This window comes from Hoplias malabaricus, chromosome 4 (genome assembly GCF_029633855.1).
Source record: "Hoplias malabaricus isolate fHopMal1 chromosome 4, fHopMal1.hap1, whole genome shotgun sequence".
Taxonomy (NCBI): domain Eukaryota; kingdom Metazoa; phylum Chordata; class Actinopteri; order Characiformes; family Erythrinidae; genus Hoplias; species Hoplias malabaricus.
Genome location: NC_089803.1, coordinates 49,375,935 through 49,403,904, shown reverse-complemented (window position 1 = coordinate 49,403,904; position 27,970 = coordinate 49,375,935). Strand labels below are relative to the sequence as shown.

Below are 27,970 nucleotides of genomic sequence, written 5' to 3'. Positions count from 1 at the left end.
AAAAAAAAGCACATGCAGTTTTATCTGTGGAAAGCCAAGTACATCAAACTAAGCAAGTATAACAGAATACAAATACAAATCAAGGGAGCACAACCAGGGTTATGGTTTTGGTATTTTTTCAGGCTTCTACTAAGGATTTGAACAGTTATTTACGGAATATGGAGAACACCCTTTCTGATTTGTCCTCAGGAACCTAGAGGGGACAGAGGGGAAAAAAAGGAGACCATGGAAGGCTGGCATAGGCATTTTTATGCAGACAAATTAATCTCCTCAAAATACAGATTAACCTCCTCAAAATACAGATTTAAAAATAAACTTTACTAACAAAAGATGCAGTTTATAGAACCGAAACATTACATATTTATTGTCAAAAGTCAAGAGCATACTTGAATTGCTGCTTATTAATTTTTTTTAATCCTGTTATTTGATAAAACCAGTGTTGACTTAACAAAAACAACAAAACTAGCTTATGTTAAGTAAGGCAAATAACAAAAATGTGTGTATATTCCAATGTGCTAAGCATAGGATTGGCTGTTTTGCCCAGAGTTCAGTTTCCTTCTCAGACCACAGAATCTTTTTCCATATGTTACCAGAGAACTTTACATGCCAATATGCAATCTCCAAGGCAAGGCTCCAAAGACAGGTTTCATCTAGGCTTGGTTTGTGTCCTGTAAATGCACTGAAAACTGTGCACCCTTCAAAGACTTGTGTGTGCCTTTTCAAACTATGTTCTAGAACCTGGTTCTAGAAAGATCTCACCAATAATAAATAAAGATTATTTATAAATAAAATTAATAAACAATTAAAGATAACTGGATGTATTTGCCACAGAAAAGATTCAGAATATATTTACAAATATTTTTTTTATATAGAAAGTTTTAGATTTTAAATTTATTTATTTTCAAATGTTCCTTATGTTTTTATTCTGCAATGAAGTTTTGATTTAACTGATAATTTTGTACTAATTTTATTACATAACATTTATAAAATTAACTTGGGAACTATGGTAAAATTAACTTGAAGTGACTATTACAGATGAGGAATGGGATAGCATTTGCAGCTCCCAAACCAGAACTACACTTGGAGGGAATTTTGCTGGAAGTCAGTAAGTCATTTTTTGTATCACCTAAACAAACTTTGAATCAATTAAAACAAAGCAGCTCTTGTTAGAGGAATGATGGCAAAAATATGCAGATCATATAAATTTTCTGGTCCTGTCCTACATTAATTTAATTTGGGAAAGAAATAAGAGATAAAATATCTGTAATTCTAGAGTTGGATATACCCTATAACTGTACCAGTTTGTACTTTGGATTTATGCCTGGAGAATGAAGGAAAAGGGACAAATACTTATTCCAAATTCTTACAGCAGCCAGCAGAAAAGCTATTACAAGGAAATGGCTACAAGTGAACTGTTGACCAATGGATGGAAGTGGTCAAAGAAATTCAGCATATGGAGTGCATGACCCTGTATTTGAGCATACAGAAAAAGATCTCAAACAGCACAAGGACAATATCTTGAATCTGATGTGAAGCCTGAGGTTCTGAGGATTTGCGGTTGCCAGGAGAACAGTACTTGTCTGACTGCACTGTGCATAATTATGGAGTGGGGTTGTTTTTCCAGGAGTTGTGTTCAGCTCCTTAGTGAAAAGAACTCTTAATGCTTCAGCATACCGAGAGATTTTGGACAATTTCATGCTCCCACATTTGTGGGAACAGTTTGGGGATGACCCCTTCCTGGATGAGTGAGTTTGGTGTGGATAAACTTGACTCGTCTGCACACAGCCATGACCTCCACCTGATGGGATAACTTAGAGAGGAGACTGTGAGCCAGGCCTTTTTGTCCAACCTCATCACCTGACCTCACAAATGCACTTCTGGAAGAATAGTCAAAATTTCCAACACACATCCAATCCTTGCTAGAAGAATTGAAACCGTTATACCAGCAAAGGGGGGTATCATATTTAACCCAATGAATTAACAAAGGGATGACACACACACACTCACACTCTTTGGTTGGTGATCTGTTCCAACTAAGGGGTTTGAAATATCCAGTAGCACTGCTGTATGTGATCCACACAACACATACTAACATACCATCATGTCGGTGTCACTGCAGCACTGAGAATTATCCTCCACCAAAATCATACTTGCTCTGTGGTGGTCCTGACCACTGAAGACTAGGGTGAAATAGGAAAAATATACAGAGCAACAAATGGACGATAGCCTTATATTCTTAAAAGGCTCTTTAAATGTAATTTGTTACAAATACCATATTTGCTTATTAGTTTTGAATATTTCCCTTTTTATTTGTTTGAACCTTTCCCCCCTCTAGTTCATTTGTAGTTGGAACATTACATTTTTTTGGAACTGCCCTCATTTTGATGAGTCATCTTAGTTAGAGCTGGAAGGATGTACGAAATACTGAGCAACATAGTTTTCAGACCGAAAACAAACGGAAATTCTTTGTAAACTTTGAATTCTTTACTAAATCTCTATAGAACAAATAAAATTGTGTTTGTGGAGTGCTTTCGCGTCAAACTTATTGCGTATGTAGCCGTACAATGTAGTATTGCACTTGAACAAATGAAAGAAGGCAGTGAATCAACAGTCTGTAATTATAATATTAGTGTTCCTGTATGGTCAGTGGAACTCAGAATGGACACTGGTATATATCTTATTTCTGGAAAATGCTATAAAAGCAAGAATTTGTGATTTGTTCGTTCTCTTGAACTTTTAATTAACTGACAAATGTACAAAGATTTTCCAATGACTGAATTAATTTTATATTGTAAATTAAACACTAGAAAAGCTCCTGGACCAGATGGTGTTGCTGGACGTATTCTAAAGCTCTGCGCAGACCAGCTGGCAGGAGTGTTCACCATAATCTTCAACCTCTCTCTGCAACAATCTGCAGTTCCCACCTGCCTCAAATCAGCCTCCCAGCAGCAAAGAAAAACACAGTGTGCTGCCTAAACGACTACCTCCCGTTCGCCCTAACTCCCATCATCTCTAAATGCTTTGAGAAACTCATTATCCCTCACATCAGATCTGCCATCCCAGCTGACCTTGACCAACCTCAGTTTGCCTACAGAACCAACAGGTCAACAGAGGATGCTGTGATCACAGCTCTCCACTGAGCCCTCACTCATCTAGAACAGAAAAATTTATATGTAAGGATGTTGTTCGTGGACTTTTGTTCAGCCTTTAATACAGTCATTCCACAAAACCTGGTCAAAAAACGGGGCGATCTGGGCTAGGCAGTTCACTTATGGAGTTCACTATGCTTATGGATATTGGACTTCCTGAGCAACAGACCCCAATACGTCAGGATGGGAGACCGCACATCCTCAACTCTCATCTTGAACACAGGCCCCCTCCTTTACTCACTCTTCACATATGACTGCTCCCCCATTCACACCTCCAATAATATCATCAAGTTTGCTGATGATACCACCGTTGTAGGACAACAACGAGTCAGCCTACAGGGAGGAGGTCCGGCACTTGACAACGTGGTGTAAGAACAGCAAGCTGAAATTGAACCCAAATAAAACCAAGGAGATGGTCGTGGATTTCAGAAGATCCACCCGCACCGAGACCACGGCCCTCCTCATCAATGGAGTGAAGGTTGAGAGAGTGGAACACTTCAAGTTCCTGGGAGTACACATCTCTGCTGACCTCACATGGGCCTTCAACACCCAACACCAAGTGCGGAAGGCACAATAGAGACTCTACTTCCTCAGGAAACTGAAGCACTCCCACCTCCCTCAACACTTGCTGGTGAACTTTTACAGAGCCACAACTGAGAGCATCCTGACATACTGCTGCACAGTCTGGTTCACCAGTTGCACAGCACAAGACAGGAGAGACCTGCAGTGAGTGGTGAGGGGTGGAAAAAAATCATAGGAACTTCACTACCCCCCCTCAGCAACATTTACAACAGCTGACTCAAGAAAAAGGCTACCAGCATTTCAATGGACATCACGCACCCTGTACACACTCTGTTTCCTCCCCTCCCCTCCAAAAAGATATTCAGACAATTAAAAGCAAAGACAAACAGGTTGAAACACAGCTTCTTTCCCCAGGCTGTGAAAGTCATCAAACCCCCCACCCCCCCCCCCCAAACTACTGTAACCAATCCGTCCTGATAGATAATCAGTAGAATCAACGGACCCATTCTAATGGACAAGCAATTGCACGCAGCACTTTTAAATTAAGCCTGTATATATCTTCTGTGTTAATGCCTCTGAACAATCTGCTATTTTGCACACACACACATACATACACACACACACACACACACATATACATGTATATATATATATATATATATATATTAGATTTTAACTGCTGCCTGAGAGAGGATGCTAAAACTACATTTCACTGTTTTAACACTGTTCTGAACATTGTTTTCTCAGCGACAATAAAAAGCTATTCTATTCTATTCTAAATTTAAGGAAACCAGCGGATGCAATGCCTGCAACACAAAATCTGGCATGTTTATGTATGACCAACTATGGATACTGGAAGCCTGAGCTAGCATTTCTCCTGTGGTGTTGCTATCAGTGTGTGAAGAGTGGGAGAAGAGGGTTGCATTGACAATCCAACACAACGGGACTTGTGTTGAACACATTTTGAACACATTTTATAAGTGGTCAGAAACTTGTAAATAACTCATGAAAGAATAAAGTTACAATAAAACCAAGCACACCATTGTTTTTCTTGTGACATTCCCAATAAGTTTGATGTGTCACATGACCCTCTTCCCATTGAAATAACAAAATTTGGATCAAAATGTCTGACTTCAAAATGGCCACCATGGTCACCACCCATCTTGAAAAGTTTCCCCCCTCCCATATACTAATGTGCCACAAACAGGAATTTAATATCACCAACCATTCCCATTTTATTAAGATGTATCCATATAAATGGCCCACCCTGTATAATTACCATAGCAGAAAAATTAAATTAAATCAGGTTTTGGTACATTTTTATATGATTTATTCATTCTGAATAACATATAACTAATAAACACAATAATAAAAATAGTAAAATCACTAAAATGTATTAAACGAAATCCATAATGGCATGGTTTAACCCGTTTGGCTGTTTCTGTACCCGTTTGGAAGCTGTTTTGATCGCTCGGGTTTTCCTGTTTACTCGTTTCCACTGTTATTTCTATATTTATATCTGTTTTTATAACCTACTAACCATCCATAGATCTATCTTTTAGATTGTCTCCGCAGGAATATTCATTACAGAGGCACTAAAACTGCCACTGGACCCTGGAGTAACGTTCTTGGTGTAAGTTACTACAATCAACTAAAAGCGGTAAGTACCTGCAATTCCATGGCTACTACTGGCTGTTTTGCCTGCTCAGAGTGTGGCATGTTTAGTTTAACCCCCTTTTCCACCTCTAGCGATAAAGATAGTGGTTGTGTTTGTACTAAGTGTCAGCTAGTTAGCTCTCTGGTGGATAAAGTGGACCAGTTAGAAGTGCGCATCCCGAGCTTATTATTGTTAAGGGATAAACAGCGAGATTCAGTGTTAGCAACTCCGGGTGCCTTAGGGAGAGTTAGCACCCCCACGACTCCGGCGTTAGAGCCCTCACAGCGGGGTGAATGGGTGACGTCTCGGCGTCATAGCCGGAAAGCTAAGGCTGATGCTAACGCTGAGGCCAAAGCTAGCCCACCGGGACACCACGCTCCTCCGATTCGCGTGTCAAACAGGTTTGCCCTGCTCAGCGAAGCACCCGCTGAGGAGCCTGTTAAGAGTGCTCTGGTTATAGGAGACTCTATTGTTCGACACGTGAAATTAGCTACTCCTTTAGGGGCGCCGGCAGTAACAGTTAGCTGTTTATCGGGAGCCAGAGCGCCGGATATTAGTGGCAACCTTAGACTGTTAGCTAATAGGAGATATTCAAGGGTAGTCATTCATGTAGGGGCCAATGATATTCGTCTGCGGCAGTCTGAGGTAACTAAGGGTAATATTACAGAGGTGATTAAACTGGCCCAGACGATGTCCGATGCCGTAATCTGCTCTGGCCCCATACCAATGCGGCGTGGCGACGAAGCTTACAGCAGACTTTGGGCGTTAAACTGCTGGATGTCCAAGTGGTGTTCCGAAAATCAAGTGGGCTTTATAGACAATTGGTTACGTTTTGAGGGCAAGCCTGGTCTTATAGGTAGGGATGGTATCCACCCCACGCGGGAGGGTGCTGCCTTACTTTCTTGCAGCATAGCACATAGTCTTTTAGTTAGTCAGCAGAGTAGTGTAGATAGCTGCTGACAATCCAGAGCCGGGACCAGGCCGCAGACAGACAGGCTAAACCGACCGTCTGCGAACTGTCTTGAGGCGTCACCCAGGTTCAACTGTATTGAGACTGTGTCTTTCCCCCGAACTAAATGTAAAAGTAGAAAAACAAAATCAGCCTGTTTCAGCAACCTAATCAATATTAAATCATAAACACCTAGCAGCAAAACCTCAGAACTAAAATTTGGGTTACTCAACATAAGATCACTAAACTCAAAAGCACTCATCGTAAATGATATTATAAGTGATCATAAATTCAATGTTTTCTGTCTCACGGAAATGTGGGTTAGGCCAAATGAATATTTAGCACTAAATGAAGCCACCCCCCTAGGCTATAATTATGCACATAGCCCAAGAATATCAGGCAAAGGAGGTGGAGTATGTGTAATTTACCAAAATACCCTAGAAATTAGTCTTAAACAATGTGACACCTTCTCTTCTTTTGAGGTACTCTCCACTATTATTACAAATCTGGTCACAAAAAAGGACTTTTTTATTATGCAACATATATTTATTATGCAACATTTATAGACCACCAGGGCCTTACTTAGAATTTCTGAAAGAATTCAGCGATTTTGCTACAAACCTAGCGGTGTGCAATCATAAAGTTATAATTGTAGGAGATTTCAATATCCATTTTGAGAAGGAAAGTGACCCACTAAAAAAGGCATTTACCTCAATCTTAGACTCTATTGGTATTTCTCAAAATGTAACAGGGCCTACACACTACTGCAGCCACACTTTAGACTTAGTTCTGACACTAGGTCTTAACATTGATAAAATTAATATCTTACCGCAATCCTCAGCAATCTCCGATCATTACTTAATTTCATATGAGCTACGTTTTAGCCATAATATATGTAAGAACCCTCGCTATTCTACAAGGCGTATAATAAAACCATCTACCGCCCTACAATTTATAGAAAACCTACCAGAACTATCGACCCCAGTTCCAACTCCATCAGACCCAATGGACCTAGATGTACTAACTGATTACCTAGAAAATACCTGTCGATCTACTTTAGAAAAGGTAGCACCACTTAAACATAAAAGTATAAGACAGAAAAAGCTCGCACCATGGTATAATGATAAGACCCGTACTTTAAAACAAACATTGCGAAAACTAGAGCGGAAATGGCGATCAACCAAGCTTGAAGTGTTCCATTCTGCCTGGAAGGACAGCCTTATAGAGTATAGAAATGCCCTCACTAAAGCTCGCTCAGCATATCTGGCCTCGCTGATCTCCAATAATAAAAATAATCCGAGAGCACTGTTTAGTGTGTTTTCTAGAATTACAAAAAATCAAGCAGGTTCTGAACAACTAATTCCAGCAACTCTCACCAGTAAAGATTTTATGGACTTTTTTAATAATAAAATTGAGAATATTAGACAACAAACTCAAGCCACAGGATCAAATCCATCCTGGCTGCCACCCGATGTGAATGATATAAAACATAATATAACTGTAAAAGAAAGACTTGAAACCTTTTACCCACTCCCACAATTAGAACTAGAGAAGATTATCACCTCCGCAAACTGTACAACTTGCACACTTGATGCAATTCCCACAAAGTTGCTCAAAGAAGTACTACCAGCTATTATTGATCCTCTTTTAACTATAGTAAACTCATCCCTTAGTCTGGGCCATGTACCCAAAGCTTTTAAACTAGCAGTTATTAAACCTATGATCAAGAAACCAAATCTTGATGCTAGTACACTGTCTAATTACAGGCCTATTTCTAATTTGCCATTTCTGTCCAAGATCTTAGAAAGAGCTGTGGCCCAACAACTTAGTTCATATCTACATAAGAATCATATATATGAAAAATTCCAATCTGGATTCAGGCAACATCATAGTACAGAGACAGCTCTAGTCAAGATAACAAATGATCTTCTTGCCTCTGATCAAAGCCACGTATCCCTGTTGGTGCTTCTTGACCTAAGCGCAGCCTTCGATACAATAGACCACAATATTCTCATAGAAAGGTTAGAAAACATGGTTGGAATCACAGGGACAGCCCTATTATGGTTCAAATCTTACTTAACGGAACGTTATCAATTCGTAAAAGTAAACAATCTAAATTCAAATTATTCTAAAGTAAGATTTGGAATTCCACAAGGCTCTATTTTAGGTCCATTATTATTTACATTATACATGTTACCGCTAGGCACAGTTATAAGAAACCATGACATTAACTTTTACTGTTACGCAGACGACACACAATTGTATATTTCAGCCAAGCCCGATGACAAACACAGATTAAAGAAAATAGAGGACTGTGTAAAAGACGTGAAAGGCTGGATGTTGCGTAACTTCCTCCTTCTAAACAGCAACAAAACAGAGGTCCTGCTTTTGGGTCCAAAAGTGGCAAGAAATAAATTATCAGATTTAATTTTAAATCTAGCTGACTTTCCAGTTAAACCTGGTTCAGCAGCAAAAAATCTTGGTGTCATAATTGACCCGGATTTATCATTTGATCAACACATAGGTAGTATCACTAGGACAGCTTTTTTACATCTTCGCAATATTGCTAAGATTAGAAATGCCTTATCCCTCCAGGACGCAGAAACATTAGTACATGCCTTTATTACTTCAAGGCTTGACTACTGTAACACACTACTATCAGGATGCACCAGCAGCAATTTAAGAAAACTTCAACTAGTTCAAAATGCTGCAGCTAGGGTCGTCACAAAAACTAGAAAATTTGAACATATCAGCCCAGTTTTATCATCACTTCATTGGCTGCCTGTTAAATTCCGCATTGACTACAAAATTTTGTTATTAACATATAAAGCTCTACATGGGCTTGCTCCTGAATATCTTCAAGATACAATTTCCTATTATGAGCCTCCACGTTCACTCAGATCACAGAATACTGGATTTTTAATTGTTCCCAGAATTCAGAAGGCCTCAGCTGGGGGAAGAGCCTTTTCTTATAAAGCCCCCAGACTCTGGAATGATCTTCCAGAAAATGTTCGGGACTCAGACACAGTCGCAATCTTCAAATCTAGGCTAAAAACACATTTGTTTAGTTTATCTTTTGGTAGCTAATGCTCCCCCATAGATAAAGGCGGCAGATCCGGGGGGTCCATGGACACAGGGAATTATAGTAAACTGAGACGCTGGTGCTGTCGTCCCGCCGCTTCTCACGATCACTCAGGTTTGTTGACGGTGGAGCGGAGGGATGCCAGTGTTTCAGGATGCTCCCGTGTCTGTGTGTCCTGGTTCTCTCCTTTTAGTTAAAGCTGTCATAGTCAGATCTGCCGGAGTCATTAGCCACACTCTGGAAATTTTCATATTTTCTACTTTATAAACACAAAACAGTTCAAAACTAATTCCATCCCTTTACATCTTTCCGAGTAAACAACTGCCCACCTGTCTGTCTGGACACTGATGGATGACTGTCGATACCCTCCTCCACGCTTCAGACCAGCTGCCCACGCTCCAACAACCACCAAGTGCCTTGAAGCTGTCCCTACACTGAAGTTCTCATGGACTACTAACTATTATCACCTGTAGATTGACCAGAGGAGGATGGGTCACCCCTTGTGAGCCTTGGTTCCTCCCAAGGTTTCTTCCTCAGCTGGGGGAGTTTTTCCTTGCCACTGTCGCCCCTGGCTTGCTCAATTGAGGGTTTTACATTTGTTTTTACATTTCATGTCAAATCTTTGTCTTACTGGAATTCTGTGAAGCTGCTTTGTGACAACATCAGTTGTGAAAAGCGCTATATAAATAAATTTGATTGTTAACATGTTAAGTGTCCTGCCTACCTGAGATGACAAAGCTCTTATTGGACTAGGTCCTCTTTTCTTTGTCAGGAGAATTCCAAGTGTAGCTTTCCAGCCTGATACAGGAAGTTCCATCTCGCATCGCTTAGATAGTAAACTTTCCAGGCCTGCTTGTTCATTTACAGCGTTTACCCACGGGCACCAATTTCTGTGTTGGGCAATTGGATCAAACAAGCACCTATGCAAGAGCCCTTCCTGCAACAAATCAGAAGCAGTTAAAGTAAAACAATATATGACAATAAAAAAATTATAGATTTTTAAAAATACCTACAGTATGTCAAATAATTTAACATGAATGTTAAATGTTAAATTATGCTACAAGCGTACCATCCTAGAGCGCAATCTGTATAATGCATGCAAATTCAGAAATGCTTTCAAAGAAGCAAAACACGAAACTGTAGAAACTTCATTTCCATAAAAGTTGGGACATTTTTGTAAAATGCAATAGATAATACACCCCAAAGAGTTCCTAGATCCTAGAACAAGACTGACACTTGGAACATGAGTGGACCAGGTATCCGTTGAACAGTGGTGGACAAAGTATACAAACCATGTACTTGAAAAAGTAAAATACTCCAGTAAAAGTAGAAGTCCTCGTTGTAGATCTCCACTTGAGTAAAAGTAGAAAAGTATTTACCTTCAACGTACTTGGGTATCAAATGTAAAAGTACCATGAGGTATTATGGCGTTAATGTCCCATTATCATTTTTGTAACAAGACTCTGAACAACGCTTAACACATTGTAGGAGAAAAGACTCTAGTGTAACTCTTGGTTCCCTAGTTATTTAATAGAATGTCATTAATTAGTATAACATGCATGAACACAGCAGAAATGGGCAAAGATTAAATGAAATGAATGATGATATATCAACTATTAACCACACTCAATTTGCTGCCCCTCCAAACCAACAGAGGTTGGTGTCTCCTGAGTATTAAGCCTTGTTTGTATATGCTTAACCTATGCTGTAGGTAAAACTAATATCACTGCACCACTGCATTGTGTGCTATATAGGTTGACAAAAATGTTTGAAATTGAGAGCTAGTGGTTTGGCCTTGTTTTTGATGAGCGATGTAGACACCAACGCACAACGGCATTAGATACCTTCAAAGGCTAAGGCATAGGCTCTTCATTGAGTCGATGCAAAAGCAAAAATTGGCCTTTAGTGTGTTCTCTCCACCAGAACATAGTTTTTTACTCATTTAGGGACACTAGGTAAGGTTTGGGGGGGGGTTCAGCTCCCTGGTAGGGTCTCCCAAGGCAAATTGGTCCTAGGTGATGGGCTATAAAGACCAAGATGAATAGATTAAGAACAGGGACACAACCTCCCTTGCCCGGAGTAGGGGTACCGGGGCCTCACCCTGGAGCCAGGCCTGGGGGAGGGGTCCCTTGGCGAGCGCCTGGTGGCCGGACTTTCACTCATGGGGTCTGGCCGGGCTCAGCTCGAAGGAGTAATATGGGTCCATTCTCCTATGGGCCCACCACCTGTGGGAGAGGTAGTAATCCGGGTCTGTCATGTGGCAGCCGGTGTCGGGGGCCCTGTCGTTCTGATCCTCGGTTACTGAAACTGGCTTTTGACACATGGAATGTAACCTCTCTGGTGGGAAAAGAGCCTGAGCTGGGGTGCGAGGTTGAGAGGTACTGGCCAGATATAGTTGGGCCCACCTCGACACACAGTATGGGCTCTGGAACCAATCTCCTTGATAGGGGCTGGATGCCCTTTCACTCGGGAGTTGCCCAGGGTGAGAGGCGTAAGGCAGGAGTGGGCTTACTCATAGCCCCCCGGCTTAGCGCCTATACGTTGGGGTTTACCCCAGTGGACGAGAGGGCAATTTCCCTGCGCCTTCGGGTTGGGAAAAAGGCTCTGACTGTTGTTTGTGCTTATGCACCGAACAGCAGTTCAGAGTACCATGCCTTCTCAGGGACCCTAGAGGGGGTGCTGGAGAACACTTGTTGTTCTGCTGGGGGACTTCAATGCTCACGTGGGTAATGACAGTGAGACCTGGAGGGCATGATTGGAAGGAACGGCCCCGCTGATCTGAACCCGAGTGGTGTTCAGTTATTCAATTTCTGGGCCCGTCACTGTTTGTCCATTACGAACACCAAGTTCGAGCATAAGGGTGTCCACAAGTACACCTGGCATCAGGATACCATAAGCCGCATTTCGATGATCGACTTTATAGTCATATCATCGGACCTGCGGCCATATGTTCTGGACACTCGGGTGAAGAGAGGTGCTGAGCTGTCAACTGATCCCCACCTGGTGGTGAGTTGGATCAGATGGCGGGGGAGGATGCCGGACAGACCTGGCAGGCCCAAACGTGTGCTGAGTGTTTGCTGGGAACGTTTGGCAGAGGAACCCGAATGCCTTCTCCAGATCCACAAAACACACGTAGAGTGGTTGAGCAAACTCCCACGCATCCATCGGGGTATTTTGTGTGGGGTGCTCGGGTAGTATGGGGTACTGGGCTCTTTGCTACGAGCCATCCAGTCCCTGTACAAACAGAGCAGGAGTCTGGTTTGTATGGCTGGCAGTAAGTCTGACTCGTTTCCAGTCGGAGTTGGACACATCAGACACATCTGTGAAAAAACATTGGCATTACAATTTATTCTGATCTGTCCTCTGATGAAAAGTAGTAGTATTACTAGAATAGCTTGCTTCATTTTCAAAATATTTCTAAGCTAACAAATGTACTATCAATGCAAGATGCTAAATAAATGAGTTCATGCAATGTCCTGCACAAGACTAAAAATGTTTCAGCTGGTCCAGAATGCTGCAGCCAATGTTCATAGTGTGGCTGTACAAATCCATAAATTATCATGGCTGCCTATCAAATTCAGAACACAAAATAAACATTAAACACTATAAGGCTACTACATTAATTTCTAATTGATCTTGCTTCTCAGTACTCAAACATATGTTATATTATGAACCACTGCAGCTACTTAGATGAGGGGTTCTCAACCATTTTAGACATATGCATCCTCCCCCCAACTTGCCCACACCCCCAAACGAATGTTCCATAAATTGTTTTGTGTGTGTGTGTGTGTGTGTGTGTGTATTTAAAATTAAAATGCCTGAGACAATTTTTCTCTTCTCTACTGGAGTAAAACAAAATCACAGAACACCTGGTTATGCCATTCAGAATGTTCATAAAAGAGTTAAATGTCAATAACATAGCATTACTATCTGCCATTCCAAAACCCCATTACTAAAATAGTTTGTACTTACAGGACCACTGGAGAAAGAGAGCCGTGGGCGTTTTGTTTTTCTTTGGGGGCTGGAAGGTGTTTCGGCGTTCAGGTTGTCTCCGTGGCCTCTGCTCCGTGTTAAGGGCCTTTTGCCCCTTGCTATATCCTCATTAGGGCTAGGGGAGTCCCTACTCCTTGTGCGAGGGAGGGATGATGTACTTTCAGACTATATACGAACAACAAGGTTCAGGAAATTATCTTTATAAGTAACAGAACACAAATTACTCCCAATGATTTAAGCAAAGATTGTATGATTTATGGAGCACTGATGTATGGAATTAATTTTGTTTCAAAATTTTACACATAATAATAATCTGCAAACCAAATTCTAAGAATTAAAAGGAAAAAGTATTTTTCCTTTTAATTCTTGGAATTTGGTTTGCAGATTATTATTATGTGTAAAATTGTGCATTCAAACTTAGAAGAATTTCTCCCACAACATTATCAGAATAGTTGTGTACAACCTGCTCTATGCGTGTGTTGTCCTGGCTACGAAGTTTCATGCGACATGCAGTTGTGGACTGGGAAGAGGAAGTGGATGTCAATCTGTCCCCAATACGTCCCTCTGGAAACAGAGTGGAAAACTGGGAGTACGAAAAGTTGTCCCCATCACCCAAACCACCCTCCAATTGGTGGAAGTTCCACAGGCCTACTTTCCTCATGCAAAGTGCGCAGTTGAGAGTTGGCAGATTCAGTTCATATTGACCTGGGCTACATAAACATAAACACACACACAAAAAGAGTTAATGCTGCTAAAACACCTTTGATTAGAAAGGTGCCAACATAATCAACAACAAATTAGAAACTAGAAAGTGTTTTAATTATTTAGCATGATACATTTAAGAAAAACATCCTGTGATGGACTGTTCTGTAGACAGAAGTGTGGTGCGGATGATAGACATCCCTCAAGAATGCAGAGACTAGTTCAAAGTGACAGAAAAGCTATGGTCAAAAACTATGAAATGACTAGAAAAATCACAATTTCTTCTGAGGCACACGGATGTCTGGGTCAGAATTTGCTACCCACACAGCATGAATATATGAACCAACCTACTTTGTGTCAGAAATCAAGCCTGACACATGTTGGGGCTGTTAATGCAAATAAAAAACAGCCTATAGCAAAACTGTTGCTGATAATGTGCATCCCTTCATGTCCACAAATTAACAACCTTCTAATGGTAAAGTAGAAAACCATATGGAAAATAGCACCAAAATAACTTGTATCTTGGACTTATGCCCATACGCCACATTGTTGAATTACACCACACTGTTGGCGCCACTGTTCAAAAGAGGGGAAGAACATCTTTAATTCACAGATAATGCCTCATTTCAGGCACTGAAATTTAAAATCACTAATTGGCTCACTGTAACTGATTTGAGTCTGTAGATGCAGCTTAACTCCAGGATTGGCCATCTTTTGCAAACCAGTCCAGACATTAGTGGGATTGTGTCTTGACAATATAAATGCAAGACTACAACACTACAAATTTTCACTAAATGATTAAGTTCAATTTGGGCTTGTTTCCAAGTGAGCGATTATTTATGTAGGAAATTTGCCTATACTTACAGAAAGTTTACATATTTTCCTCCCTCCTACACATTCACTCTTTCTCTTGTTCTTTCTCTCTTGTTAAAAAATATTCTGGGCCTAGGCCAATAATCAAATCTGTTTGGCTGGACTAGAAAATTAGGTTATTATATCAGTAAAAACGATCATTTCAGTCTCTGTGTTAATGCAATAGTGCATCTTCCCACCTTGCTTCCCAGCCACAGAGGGCTAGAATAGACGCTGCCATCTGTATGTTAGGTTGATCCAAAGAAAAGTCATTCTGCTTTTGCTCAGTTAACGGCAACAGGCTGCAGATCACATCTTCAGTCAATGCCTACAAAGAAACACAAATGAAATAACCTAGAAACAGCTTGCAAGTAATATAAGCAAACAGAACAGTCATTAAAAATACTTTATTAGTTTTAACCAATTTTTTCCTCAATTTAAAGTTTTACCAATTAGCTAGATTTCCACCCTAAGAACAACAAATGCCACATTAGTGAAGGAAGAACATGCTTCCAACAAAGACTGAAGCCAGCAAGGCTGAGCTGACCTTTTACTGTGTACACTAAAGGCCTTTTGCTCTCAAATATAGTTCAATATATTCAGAATAGAACACAAATCACAGATCAAAAGTTTAAACTGAGAGAATGTACCACACTCCATCTTAAAAGACCCCTGGGCCAGTGCAAATGTCTGAGCTTGTGGAGCTTGCTTAGAAATGCCTTCCTCTATGAACTGTAGAGTTTCAGCTGGCAACGGCGGATTGTGTTCACTGACAATGCTTTCTGGAAGTATTCCTGAGCCCATTCTGTTATTTCCTTGACAATGGCATTCCTGTTTGAGGTGCAGTGACGTTCAAGGGCCCGGAGATCACAAGCATCCAGTAGAGTTTTACAGCCTTGACCCTTACACACAGAATTGTTCCAGATTCTCTGAATCTTTTGATGATGTTATGCTCGGTATCTTTCTGCACAGCAATGGTGGAATTGGTGATCCTCTTACCATTTTGGCTTCAGAGAGATACTGATACTCTGAGAAGCTCTTTTTATACCCAATCATATTGTCAACTGACCTAATTAGTGTTAATTGGTCTTCCAGCTGTTCGTTATTTGCTCAATTTCTTTTTTGAAATTTTTCTTATTGCTACTTGTCCCAACTTTTTTGGGATTTGTTGACACTGAAATTTTGAATCAACATATTTTTCCTTTAAAATGTTACATTTACTCAGATTAAACTTTTGATCTGTTATCTATGTTCTATTACGAATAAAATATTGACATTTGCCATCTCCACATCATTCAGTTTTTATTCACAATTTGTTTAGTGTCCCAACTTTTATACATATACATACATACATACATATACATATATATATATATATATACATACATACACACACACACACACACGGTGGGCCTCTTATATGGACACCCCTTAATAAAATGGAATTTCCTGTTTACCACATTAGTATATGTGAACGGGAACCTGATGGGTAGTGACCATGGTGGCCATTTTGAAGTCAGCCATTTTGGATCCAACTTTTGTTTTTTCAATGGGAAGAGGGAATTTCACAAGAAAAACAATGGTATGTCTAATAAATATCCGCACACACACACACACACATTATATATATATATATATATATCAGCTGTCACATTAGTTAATTACCCAGAGTCTACATTACTTTCAAGGACTTCTAATAAGTATGTATATTGTGAACTCACATGGTGACTCTCTTTCCATTAATGAAATATCTGTGATTCTTGTAAAGACAACGGCAATGCACCTAAACTAGGATTGCCTGATTTTGCTTTTGTTGATGATTCCATAATTTCCTCAACATTGGGTGACACCATTATTTTTTCTTCAATGTATCTGGAAATTATATGTAACAAATTGAAACATTAAAAAAAATTGTTTGAGGTAAATTTCTTTTGGAATATTTTTGTGTGAGATCTATTTATTTGCCATGAATTTAAAATGCTGCATTACATAATCTCTGCCAAGCATTGTAGCCTCTTGTTGCTGTTTTTACAGGTGGAATTACACATATAATGCCATAAGTATCCCCTAGTTGTCTGCCTTCACACACAAATGAACAGCCCATTCTAAATTCATAGGGTTTAATATGATGTCAGCTCGCCCTCTGCAATTATAACAACTTCAACTCTCCTGGGAAGGCTTTTCATGATTTTTAGGTGTGTGTTTATGCAAATCTTAGAACATTTTTCCAGAACACATTTGTGAGCTCAGACACTGATGTTGGATTAGAAGACCCGGTAGTAGTCTCCGCACTAATTCAACCTAAAGGTGTTGTGTCGTGTTGCAGGCTAGTCATATAACCCACATCTTTATAAACCTTGATTTGTGCACTGGTATGCAGCCATGATGCAACAGGAAGGGTCTATCCCCAAGCTGTTCTCACAAAGTTGAGAGCATGAAATTGTCCAAAATTTCTTGTAATGCCAAAGAATTAATAGTTCCTTTCACTGGAACTAAAGAGCAGAGCCCAACACCTGAAAAACAACACCACACCATAATCCCCCTCCACCAAACTTTACACTTGGCACAATGCAGTCAGACAAGTAACATTGTCCTGGCAACTGCCAAACCCAGACTCATTCATTAGCTTGCCAGACGGAGAAGCGTAATTTGTCACTCCAGAGAACACATCTCCACTGCTCTAGAGTCCAGTGATGGCATCCGACACTTTGCATTTTACTTGATAAGATTGTCCTCGGAGCTATAATGGCTCTTCAGGACTGTTTTGAGAACAACAACTGTGATTGGTTTAGAGGGGCAGCAAATAATGTTGACACCATCAGCCTGGAGAAAAACATTTTAATCAGTAACTGGATACCTCAGCATGCACATTGATGACATTGCTTTCGCAAAGAACTTAATCACACTCTAAACTATAAGCCTTGATGACATCTGAGCAGAGATGTTCACAAATCATTTTTTTGAGTTAAGGCTCAAGTCTTTGAGCTGAAGTCCAATTAACTGCATTGCTATTCCTTATAATTTAAAAATCATAATTTAAAAATCATATACAGTACTGTCATTTTTAGCACACACTAGTATCAAACTGATCAGCTGTACGATCAATTTGAATTACAAATAAATATGCAGCCTATAAGCTTACTCCATGTACTACTATAATTAAAAATCAAGCAATATTTAAACAATAATTGCTAATAAAGAATTATATTTTATAATCAAATTTAATGACCCAACTACAGTGGGTGAACTTGTTGCTGCCATGGTCAGTGCTGATATCTATGGATGTGCGCATACTTCTTTGTACATGGCAGGAAGGGAACTGAATGCTGGTCACCAAACAAACAACAAACATACACATTAAAAACCTAATGATAGTAATAATAACAATAAGTTACATTACACAAAGATTGTTCACAAGTCCCAAATCTCGAGTCCAAGTCATTTGAAGGCAAGGTGAGTCTGAAGTCACTGTTTGAGCGACTTAAGTTCGACTCAAGTCAGAGTATCTGCATCAGAGGTGCATGTGCTGCTAAGAAACATATAAACAGCCCTTTAAATCAAAAGAAAGTAGGCAAGAGTACAGCAAGAGCCAACCTGTCCTAGACAACCAGAGAGGAAAATTGCACCTCTACACAGAAAATATTCCCAATTCCAGGTTCTGCTGACACACATAGCAAGTGGCAGGGTATCCAGTCCAGCATTAACTACAAGTAATCACGTTTTTGATATTGATGCCTCCCAACTAGATGCTCTGAAAGATTTATTTACATATATTTGAAAGACAAACATAACAGCAAGTAATGATATCCACCTATTCTCAATAAACAACCAGATACTTTGTCTCATCAAAGATGACGTATTGAGGACCAAACACATGGTCAAAATCTTGAAGCCTGCCAGACTGTAAATCATAAAGTAGACCAGCTAGCAGATGTTTTGACAAACATCTTAAACAGGTCTATAAGCATAATGTTCATCACTATGTGCTTAACAACCATCATCCCAATGCCAAAGAAGTCTTTAGTGTTTTGCCAACAAGATGTTTCCTGTCCAATGACTACAATTCTAGGGAACTTATCAGTAATAATTAAGTAGTTCAAGAGGCTCATCATTAGGCAAATCAAAAGTAGCTAGCCCCCCACACTAGACAATGTGTAATTCGCATGTTGATTTAGCCATTCAACAGACACCATCTTCAACCATTTAACTCACCAGGAAAAACAGTTACATTCTGCTGTTCACAGATTTCAGCGCAGAATTCATCACCATTATCCCTCAGTGTTCAGTAAGAAATCTGAAGCAGCTGGGCTTGAAAACTTCCATCTGTATTTGGATCATGGAATTCCTAAGTAGGTGGCCTCATTCAGTCAGGATGGGAAATAAAACATTTCTGAACACAACCACCTCATGTACCACGTGATAGTAATATTATAGTATAGTTTAAATATTTTTTAAATTCAACTCTGTAAAGCTGCTTTATGACACCATCAGGCTGTAAAGAGTGCACCACAAAATATACATTGTGGGTTTCTTGCTGCAAAATGAACCTAATTTGCAAGCACAAGGCCTAATGTGCAAGCCTTCAAGTGAACAGATAATACACCACAAACAATTCCTAGATCCTAGAACAAAACTGACACTTGGAACATGAGTGGAACAGGTTTCCGTTGAACTGTGGTGAACAAAGTACACAAACCACGTACTTGAAAAAGTAAAATATTACTCCAGTAAAAGTAGAAGTCCTTGTTGTAGATCTCCACTTGAGTAAAAGTAAAAAAGTATTTACCTTCAAAAGTACTTGGGTATCGAATGTAAAAATACAACGAGGTATTATGACTCTAATGTCCTATTATCACTTTTGTAACAAGACTCATGCTTAACACAATGTAGGTGAAAAGACTCTAGTGAACCTATGTGATACATAATATACTTGTAAAGATGTAAAGAAGTTTTGTGGCTCTTTTGCTAAAATATCTATCTTAGCCCCCGTCTTACAATCCAGATCTACCACCTACAATAGGCAAGTCTCTGTTCACAAAGTGGAAAGAACATGGTATCCAAAACTTTCAGAACTTGTTTAAAAATAGTTTCCTTAAATCTTTTTCAGAACTAAGATCTGAATTTGGTATCCCAAAACAAGATTTCTATAAATATTTACAAATTCGACATTTAATTAATACTTTGGAAAAATCAGATCAAGTGTGGCAAGAACTATCAGGCTCGGAGGAGATTCTGTTAAAGTCTGTATCATTGAAAGGGAAAATTTCTTTGATCTATAGTACTTTGCTAGATAGTCATAACTCCTCCTTAATCGGACTTAAAAACGTATGGCAAAGAGATTTGGGCTGTACCTTTACTGATGAACAATGGGAAAAGATGTATCGAAATGTTTTTACTTCATTGTCATGTAATAAAATAATAGAACAGAATTATAAATTCATGCATAGAATATATCTCACTCCAGTCCATTTAAGCAAAATGTTTCCAAACATGTTTCATATATGCATGTGTTTTGGAACTTAAAATACTTTTGGAAAGTTATACACAACTTGACTGTTAAGGCTCTGGAAATACCAATTTTACACCTATACAATACCTGTTTGGTACTGATCTGGATAGGACTTTGGACCCTATTCTTGCTAATAGGCTCGGAATGATATCATATATAGCAAAGAAATGCATCTTATTTAACTGGAATCAGCAAAGGCCTCCAACTTTCAATCTGTTCAGAAAAATCTTGATGGAAACACTGCAACTGGAACAACGAACTCTTATATTAAAAGACAAAGAAGAAGTCTTCCAAAGTATATGGGAACCACTAATGAAACTCTGACTTTATAATCTGTGTCGGGACTGTATGTTGACATTATGTATTGGTGACCCTCATTTGTTTTGTTTTTTTTTTTTTTTTTCTCCTAATCTATTTGCCTGTATGTTTATTTGTTCTTAATTCTTTGAGTTGTCAAAGTTGGAAATGATAAATAAATAATTGAAAAAAAAAAAAGACTGTGTAACTCTTGGTTCCCCAGTCTTTGTGTTACCCCTCCAAACCGACAGAGGTCACCTGAGTATTATGCCCAATTAATGCTTGTGTCGAACCTATGCCATAGGCAGCACAGCCACCTATCCAGAAATGTAACTTCTTGTGTCTCCGCATACCACAACGTTTACAAAGCTGTTGACGTTTAAACATAACAGTGTAACAAAACAGTATAAACTTTTACAATGGCATAGGACACTTTGTAAAGTAATCATTTTCTGTTCTTAGAACCATTATGAAATAACAGTCTCAAATTCGCACAACAGTTGAAAGAAAGAGGTCTGCATTTGGTATTATCGGTTTTATGCAGAGAAACATTTTCACTTGTTTTAGTGCAGTGTCTCCTAGCAACGGTACCGCAATTTATAGCTGGGAGGTTTATTCAGATATGGTACTATTTTACCCACACTTAAACAAAAAGGAAGGGTAGATTTTCATAATGGATTGGAGTAAAAATTAAGATATTTGTTTTTTAAATGTAGTGGAGGTTAAAGTGGGTTAAAGTAAAAAGTCAGCCAAAATGGAAAACTTCAGTAAGGTACAGATAATTGAAGGGGGGAGAAGAAAAAAAAAATAAAAATAAAAATAAAGAAACCCTACTCAAGTACAGTAATGAATTACATTTACTTCATTACTGTGCACCACTGCTGTTGAAGCAAAAATTACCACAATTAGGCCTTATGAACCACAATAATAAATGAGCCATGACCTTATTATTATTGGCCATATTATTATTATTGACCATTTATAAATATTCAATGTAGAAATGCATTAAACTTTAGAGTCCTTTGGCCAAAAGATGTAGCTATAGCCTTCTGAGTGCGAACTAGTCCGTGGATATTCACCCAGTATGGACATATGTGGTATCCAAAAAATTGTAAGAAGATAAATTTTAATAATTATTTATTATTGGTCATCCTTTACTGTGTGTCTTCCAGGATTGGAGCATGGATTCCACAACTCATAGAAATACAGCTGCAATTCAGAAAAGCTTTCCCCAAAAATTACAAGTGCTTGTCATAAAATTAGAATATCATGAAAAAGTTGATTTATTTTAGTAATTCCATTCAAAATGTGAAACTTGTATATTATACTCATTCATTAAACACAGACTGATATTTCAAGTGTTTATTTCTTTTAATTTGATGATTATCAAATTAATTAATTGATTGATTAATTAATTAATTGATTAATAACATTTCAATTCATTTTAATGGGGAAATTTAAAATTAAATTTGATATACAAGCAAATTGAGTTATGAGCTTGGTCACAGAACAAATGAAACTCATAAGGTCAAGGTATTACTCTGTGTGTGTGTGTACACTATATTAAATTTATATTATAATACTACACACACACACTTTTCAGTCTCCAAAGATAAACACATGATTTGAACACAGCAGATGTCCTTCACATTGTGCATAATTTCAAGGCAAATGGACCATTAGTAATGCATCAAAATTACTTGGAATTAAATGGTTTTACATTGACTTCCATTGAAAGTTAAGTTTTCCCCTTCTCCTGTAAAAGTTGCTATTTTTGATAGATGTTTTAACTGGGCAGCAGTGCTTTTTCTAAAAGGGGCTATATAGAACCATTTATAGCATATTCTCCTTCAATATAAAGAAACATTTCATGATGTGTGCGCATGTGTGGGTTTGAATGAGAATGTGTTTATTGGTACAGATACTTGGTCATGTCTGTCTGTGAAACTGAGGGTCGGTAAAAACGGGAGAGAGAGGAGGGCGGGGGGAGGTAAAGGGAGAAATAGAGAGAGACAGACACTGACTAAAGAGCCATTAAATCTGCTGCAGGACTAAGTGTTCTATTTTTAATTTATAGGCAGTTAATGTGGCATGCACGTTTAACCCATCAATGCACATTTAGCACACACACATACACTAATGCACTGAGGCAGTGCCCAGAGTAGCCAGCAGCCATCCCAAGCACCTGGAAAGCAAGTTGTGGAATTCAAACCAACAACCTTCCTCCAAACCCTCTTTCCTAACTATTTTGAATTTTGAAATACTGAATGTTTAATGAAAGATAGCTTGTTGCACTCATGTGTATGTGTATATATCCTATAATGTGGACAGTAGACATTCACTGTTCAAAATTAAGTGGGAGTTGAGGATTATAAGTATTTGAAAAACAGGGTAGCAACAGTGATACAGCAAATTGGAAGAGGGACCAAATACTGGCCTTCACGCTTATTATGCACTGAAAAGGAGCCTTGTGTGTTAATAGCAACTCATAAACCTGCAACAGAGCAACAGAAATATTTAGTATTATAAAAGTGCAACTTGCACATACAGGAGTGTTTTTCTAAAATTTCAGCATTTCTTCTCCTTTTACAAGGCACATTCCTGTTATGATCCCACCCTCAAACAAGCAAAGCCACAGAATATAAACCTTTGAGGGGAAATGTTGGCATTTCTGTACATGGAAACATTAGCATAACCTCTGAAAAAAATTAAGAAATTTAAAGAGATTCTTACCATTGATTTGAAAAGTTCTGGGTTTATGATAGGTAGCTGCTGTTGTAAAAGGCAAGCACATCTGAAACGCTCTAGGAAGCCTTTAATTAGTTTCTCAGGCTCATCCACTGGAACCATCCAGAACCAATCTAAAAGAGAAAGAGCAGAAATCATATACTGGAAATAAAAAACAAGACTGTACTGAAATTGGCTGATTGAAATAAATACCAGGGCATGGGAAATCTGGCCATGAGCAGAACTTTTCATGTTGTGTTTGAAGCTGGATTTTCAACTCCAAAACCCGTCCTTCATCTTGAAAAGCAAAAAATATACAAATGCAGATTTAACATGTTTTCTAGTCAGTTACAGCCTAAGATTAAAAATACTCTTTTGATTTTAACTCACATTTTTTATAGTCCAGTGTTGGCTGAATAGATGCACAAAGGAAAGTCTGACAACTTGAACACTTAAGAATGTCAGTGTCCACATTTATCCAGCCATACTGAGCGCATCTTAATGGTGAGAGAACACAGGGCTTTCCTGACCATTTCAAACAGTTTAAAAATTAAGAAATATTGCCAAAGTTAGCCATTTAAATTTAAATAAAACAGAAGCATATACTTACAAAAAGGACTAAACACTTATACAAATATGAGGATTAAAGGGTACATTAAAATATGAGCCAATGAGCAATAAAGGATATTGAGAAAGATTCCACCCTGTCAAAAAATGCATTTTTGCTTGTACCCTCAGAAGGTGCATCATGGACAACAGTGCAAGCCAGTGAGTCTGAACTCAGAGCTGGACTGAAATAAAAAAAAAAAAAGAGAGAGTTAATATTTTAAGAGTTCAACGTTTAAAATAGCAATCAAGAACAAGTATAACTCCAAAATAGGTACTATATGATACACAGTTCATTCTGATGAAAATATAAGTCATATTTCTAGCTTTGCTTAATCATACAGAATATTGCAAAGATTCGGGTGTATTATCAATAATACATTATGTTGAGAAATTCATTCAAGATGTTCCAGTAAATATTTAGACAAATTTCAGTAAGTCCAGCCAGAGTTCTAACGTGAATTAGGAAATTTGACCATTTCTGTCCATTATTATGAGCAGTAGTTCAGCTGGTAGTCAAATCCTGAATAGATTACAAAATTCTGCTTTGCATGTCAAAAGTTTTAAATTGACTCACCTCTCAGTACTTGAGTGAACTTACTTCTATTATTACGCACCCTACCTTTTTAGATCACAAAGGGCTGTCTGTCTGTTTATGCCTAGAATTATTAGGCACTGGGGGAGTGCCTTTTCATGTAAACGGTATGCATGTGACATCTGAGTGGCAGAATGCCTGAGTGGAATGGCAGCTTTCAGTGTGAATGCAGCGAAACACTAACGTCTAAAATAGTTGTTTGCCACTGACTTTATGAACAACTTCCAAAGCTATCTTTTTATAGAGGACCAAATGCTAAAGAAAAAGAGAAACAATTGACATTGCAATTAAGTACACCATGTCCCCTGACTTCAGGCATAACTAAAAACAGTTAACGCTGCTGCATGTAAACACATCTAAGTTTTCAATGGGGCCCATTAAATCTGTGCACACCATGAGCACTCAAAAAACCAGCACTCTTACAGGATCAGCATGTTCTTCAAATGGTCAAGAACACCACAGAACAGGTATGATTTAGGTGTTAGATCATTTTCAGTGCTGCAGTGACACTGACGTTGTGGTAATGTGTATTGTGCTGGTATGAGTGGATCACACACAGCAGGTCTCCATTTATTGTAATGTTTCCAATTATTGTAGGGTTGGACAGTAACTGTATACCACAGTATTTAAAAACGTTGATTTTATCTCAAAATGAGTCCTACAGTGATGAATGTAGGGTGTTGCAAATTTATGGTTTGTGTTAAATCAATAATATGTATTTGAATTGAATTTTTAATAGCTGAATTATATTGATCAGAAAATGTTATGTCTGAATTATTTTTGTATGGCATTTGATAAATTTGACATTTTGAACTGGTAAAATATTCAGATTAGAAAAATTCAGATGAACAATGGGTTTTTTCTGGTTTGTCTAATTTTATACGAGGTGACTGGACCTTCATTATACCTGTAATTATTTCTACATAAATGATGAGCTCCCCGCCATAACCTTTTCCTATCATATACAGGTGCATTTGAATAATTTTGAATATCATCAAAAAGTTAATTTATTATGGCTTACAGCCAATGGAAATCCCAAAAACCATTATCTCAGAAAATTAGAAAATAAGTCCAATTTAAAAAATTATTTTTAAAACAAATGATGGCCTACTGAAAAGTAGAATGTACGGTATATGCACTCAATACTTGGTCGGAGCTCTTTTTGCATGATTTACTGCATCATTGCGGCATAACATGGAGGCAATCAGCCTGCGGCACTGCTGAGGTGTTATGGAAGCCCAGGTTGCTTTGATAGTGGGCTTCAGCTCATCTGAATTGTTGGGTCGGGTTTTTCCTCATTTTCCTCTTGACAATACCCCATGTCAGGCAAGTTTGCTGGTCAATCAAGCACAGTGATACTGTGGTCATTAAACCATGTATAAGTACTTTTGGCAGTGTGGACAAGTGCCAAGTCCTGCTGGAAAATTAAATCTCCATAAAGCTTGTCAGCAGAGAGAAGCATTAAGTGCGCAAACATTTCATGGTAGATAGCTGCACTGACTTTGGACTTAATACAACACAGTAGACCAACACCAGCAGATGACATTGCTCCCCAAACCATCACTGATTGAGGAAACTTTACACTAGACCTCAACCAACAGCTATAGCAGAGTGGCACCTTATATATCTTATCTTAACAATGTTTGAGCACCCACAAAAAGCTAAAAACTTTAAGAACCTTAACAATCTAACACACCATAGCAACTACCTATAACGTCGAACACCTATACCATTGCAACACCTTATCAGCCAAAAGCTCTAGTGGAATCTACTGCTGCTTAGATGCAATCACTTAGTTTCTGCAGGGCCTGCACTCTCTGGTAAAACATATGCATGTTTTGAGTCATAAAATCACCTTGGAGAGTTTTTTTTTTATTCCTTTGCCCTTATGCACTAGTTTATGTGCCATATTTCCAATTAGTTTTTGGAATGAAATGACCGCATGTTTTTTTATGCAAATTTTTTATCGTACCGTTGTTCCAGTTGTGAGGTATGTGAGGTATCCGCCAGAGTAAAAAGATAAACAAAACTCTCAAATGATTAGCACATCACTATTTGTCGATCTATGTCTGAAGATACAAAATATGCCGTTTGAACACTCCCTTAATTTACCGACATTCGCTGAATTAGAAACTATGAAACCAACGAATGCGTGGTTGTAAATATAGAAAAAAACGAATCGTAAGCTGGGAATTAGTAACGTTAGCTACCTAACACCTATGGCGTTCGGATTCACGAATGTGATATAGATTTGTCAGCATATTGCAGCTAGTGCTACCACTTCTGTACTAAGCTATTTCTATGAAGCCCACATACCGATTTAAGGCATTGTGTTCTGAAGCAAATCCGTCCCGGAGAAGTTGTCGAATTTTTAATGGAGACACTACTGACGACTTTTCTGATTTATCACGATGTTCGATGGGGTCTCCGTCATTTCCTAAAGTTGCCATAATCTGAAGTAAAAAACGATAGAGTTTATACTATTTCTTCGTTTTGTGAACGCGGTTTCTCTTCTTCTCCTGTGGGTATTTGGCATATCGTCAACTAGAGGTGCATTCCGCCACCTATTGACTGCGGTTATGTTCGACGCCTTTTGCCAAAGCACGGTTAAATTAGGCAACCTGGATTTATTGAGTTTTTTTTAAATGACAATATAATATAAATAAAATAAATGAATAAATACATAATTAATTAAAAGGTCAATTAATTAGTTAAATGTTTCATTTTATTGAAATAAAACTTAAATAATTGTATGTCATTCATTTAAACGTTATTTAAATGTGCATTTTAATGTTTTTTCAATTGTATTATTTAAATAATTATTTAACTATTTATATACTTATTTCATGCGCCCTGCAGCCTTGCACTATGAAATAATGAAATCTGTAAACATTATCCACAGTCCAAAAACACACGTTGGTAGGTGGATTGGCGATTCTAAAGTGTCCGTAGGTGTGAGTGTGTGTGTGTGAGTGAATGTGTATGTGTGTGTCTGTGTTGCCCTGTGAAGGACTGGCACACCCTCCAGGCTCTGGACCCACCACGACCCTGAACTGGATAAGCGGTTACAGATAATGAATGAATGAATGAACATTATCCATCATCCGTCAGTGGGCGGGCCTATCTCCTATCCAGTCAGATTAGACAGTTTCCACCACAGCACTCGACAGACAGCCCGTACTTTTTCAGGCTGAGGGAGAGTTGCAGAGCTTCATTGTCAATTTCACCTCAGAAATATGGAATAAAATGCCTCCAGTATCTGTTTCAAACAGAGCGCAGCTTTTAGTGTCCAATTATGGGACGGTTGGCAAAACATGACCCTCACACTCC

At 38.6% G+C, this 27,970-nt stretch overlaps 1 protein-coding gene across 1 annotated transcript; it reads right to left on the bottom strand.

Annotated features, from left to right (window-relative positions):
- On the bottom strand, positions 1 to 27,197 carry zc3hc1 (zinc finger, C3HC-type containing 1). The gene is made up of 10 exons (XM_066669238.1): positions 26,957 to 27,197; positions 24,128 to 24,230; positions 23,830 to 23,980; positions 23,653 to 23,736; positions 23,446 to 23,573; positions 15,107 to 15,234; positions 13,816 to 14,062; positions 13,332 to 13,517; positions 10,084 to 10,296; positions 1 to 193 (listed from the first exon to the last, which is right to left on the bottom strand). Exons 1-10 carry the CDS (start codon positions 27,088 to 27,090, stop codon positions 146 to 148), a joined length of 1,422 nt encoding a protein of 473 aa, XP_066525335.1. The 5' UTR covers positions 27,091 to 27,197; the 3' UTR covers positions 1 to 145.
- Positions 27,198 to 27,970: the final 773 nt, after the last annotated feature.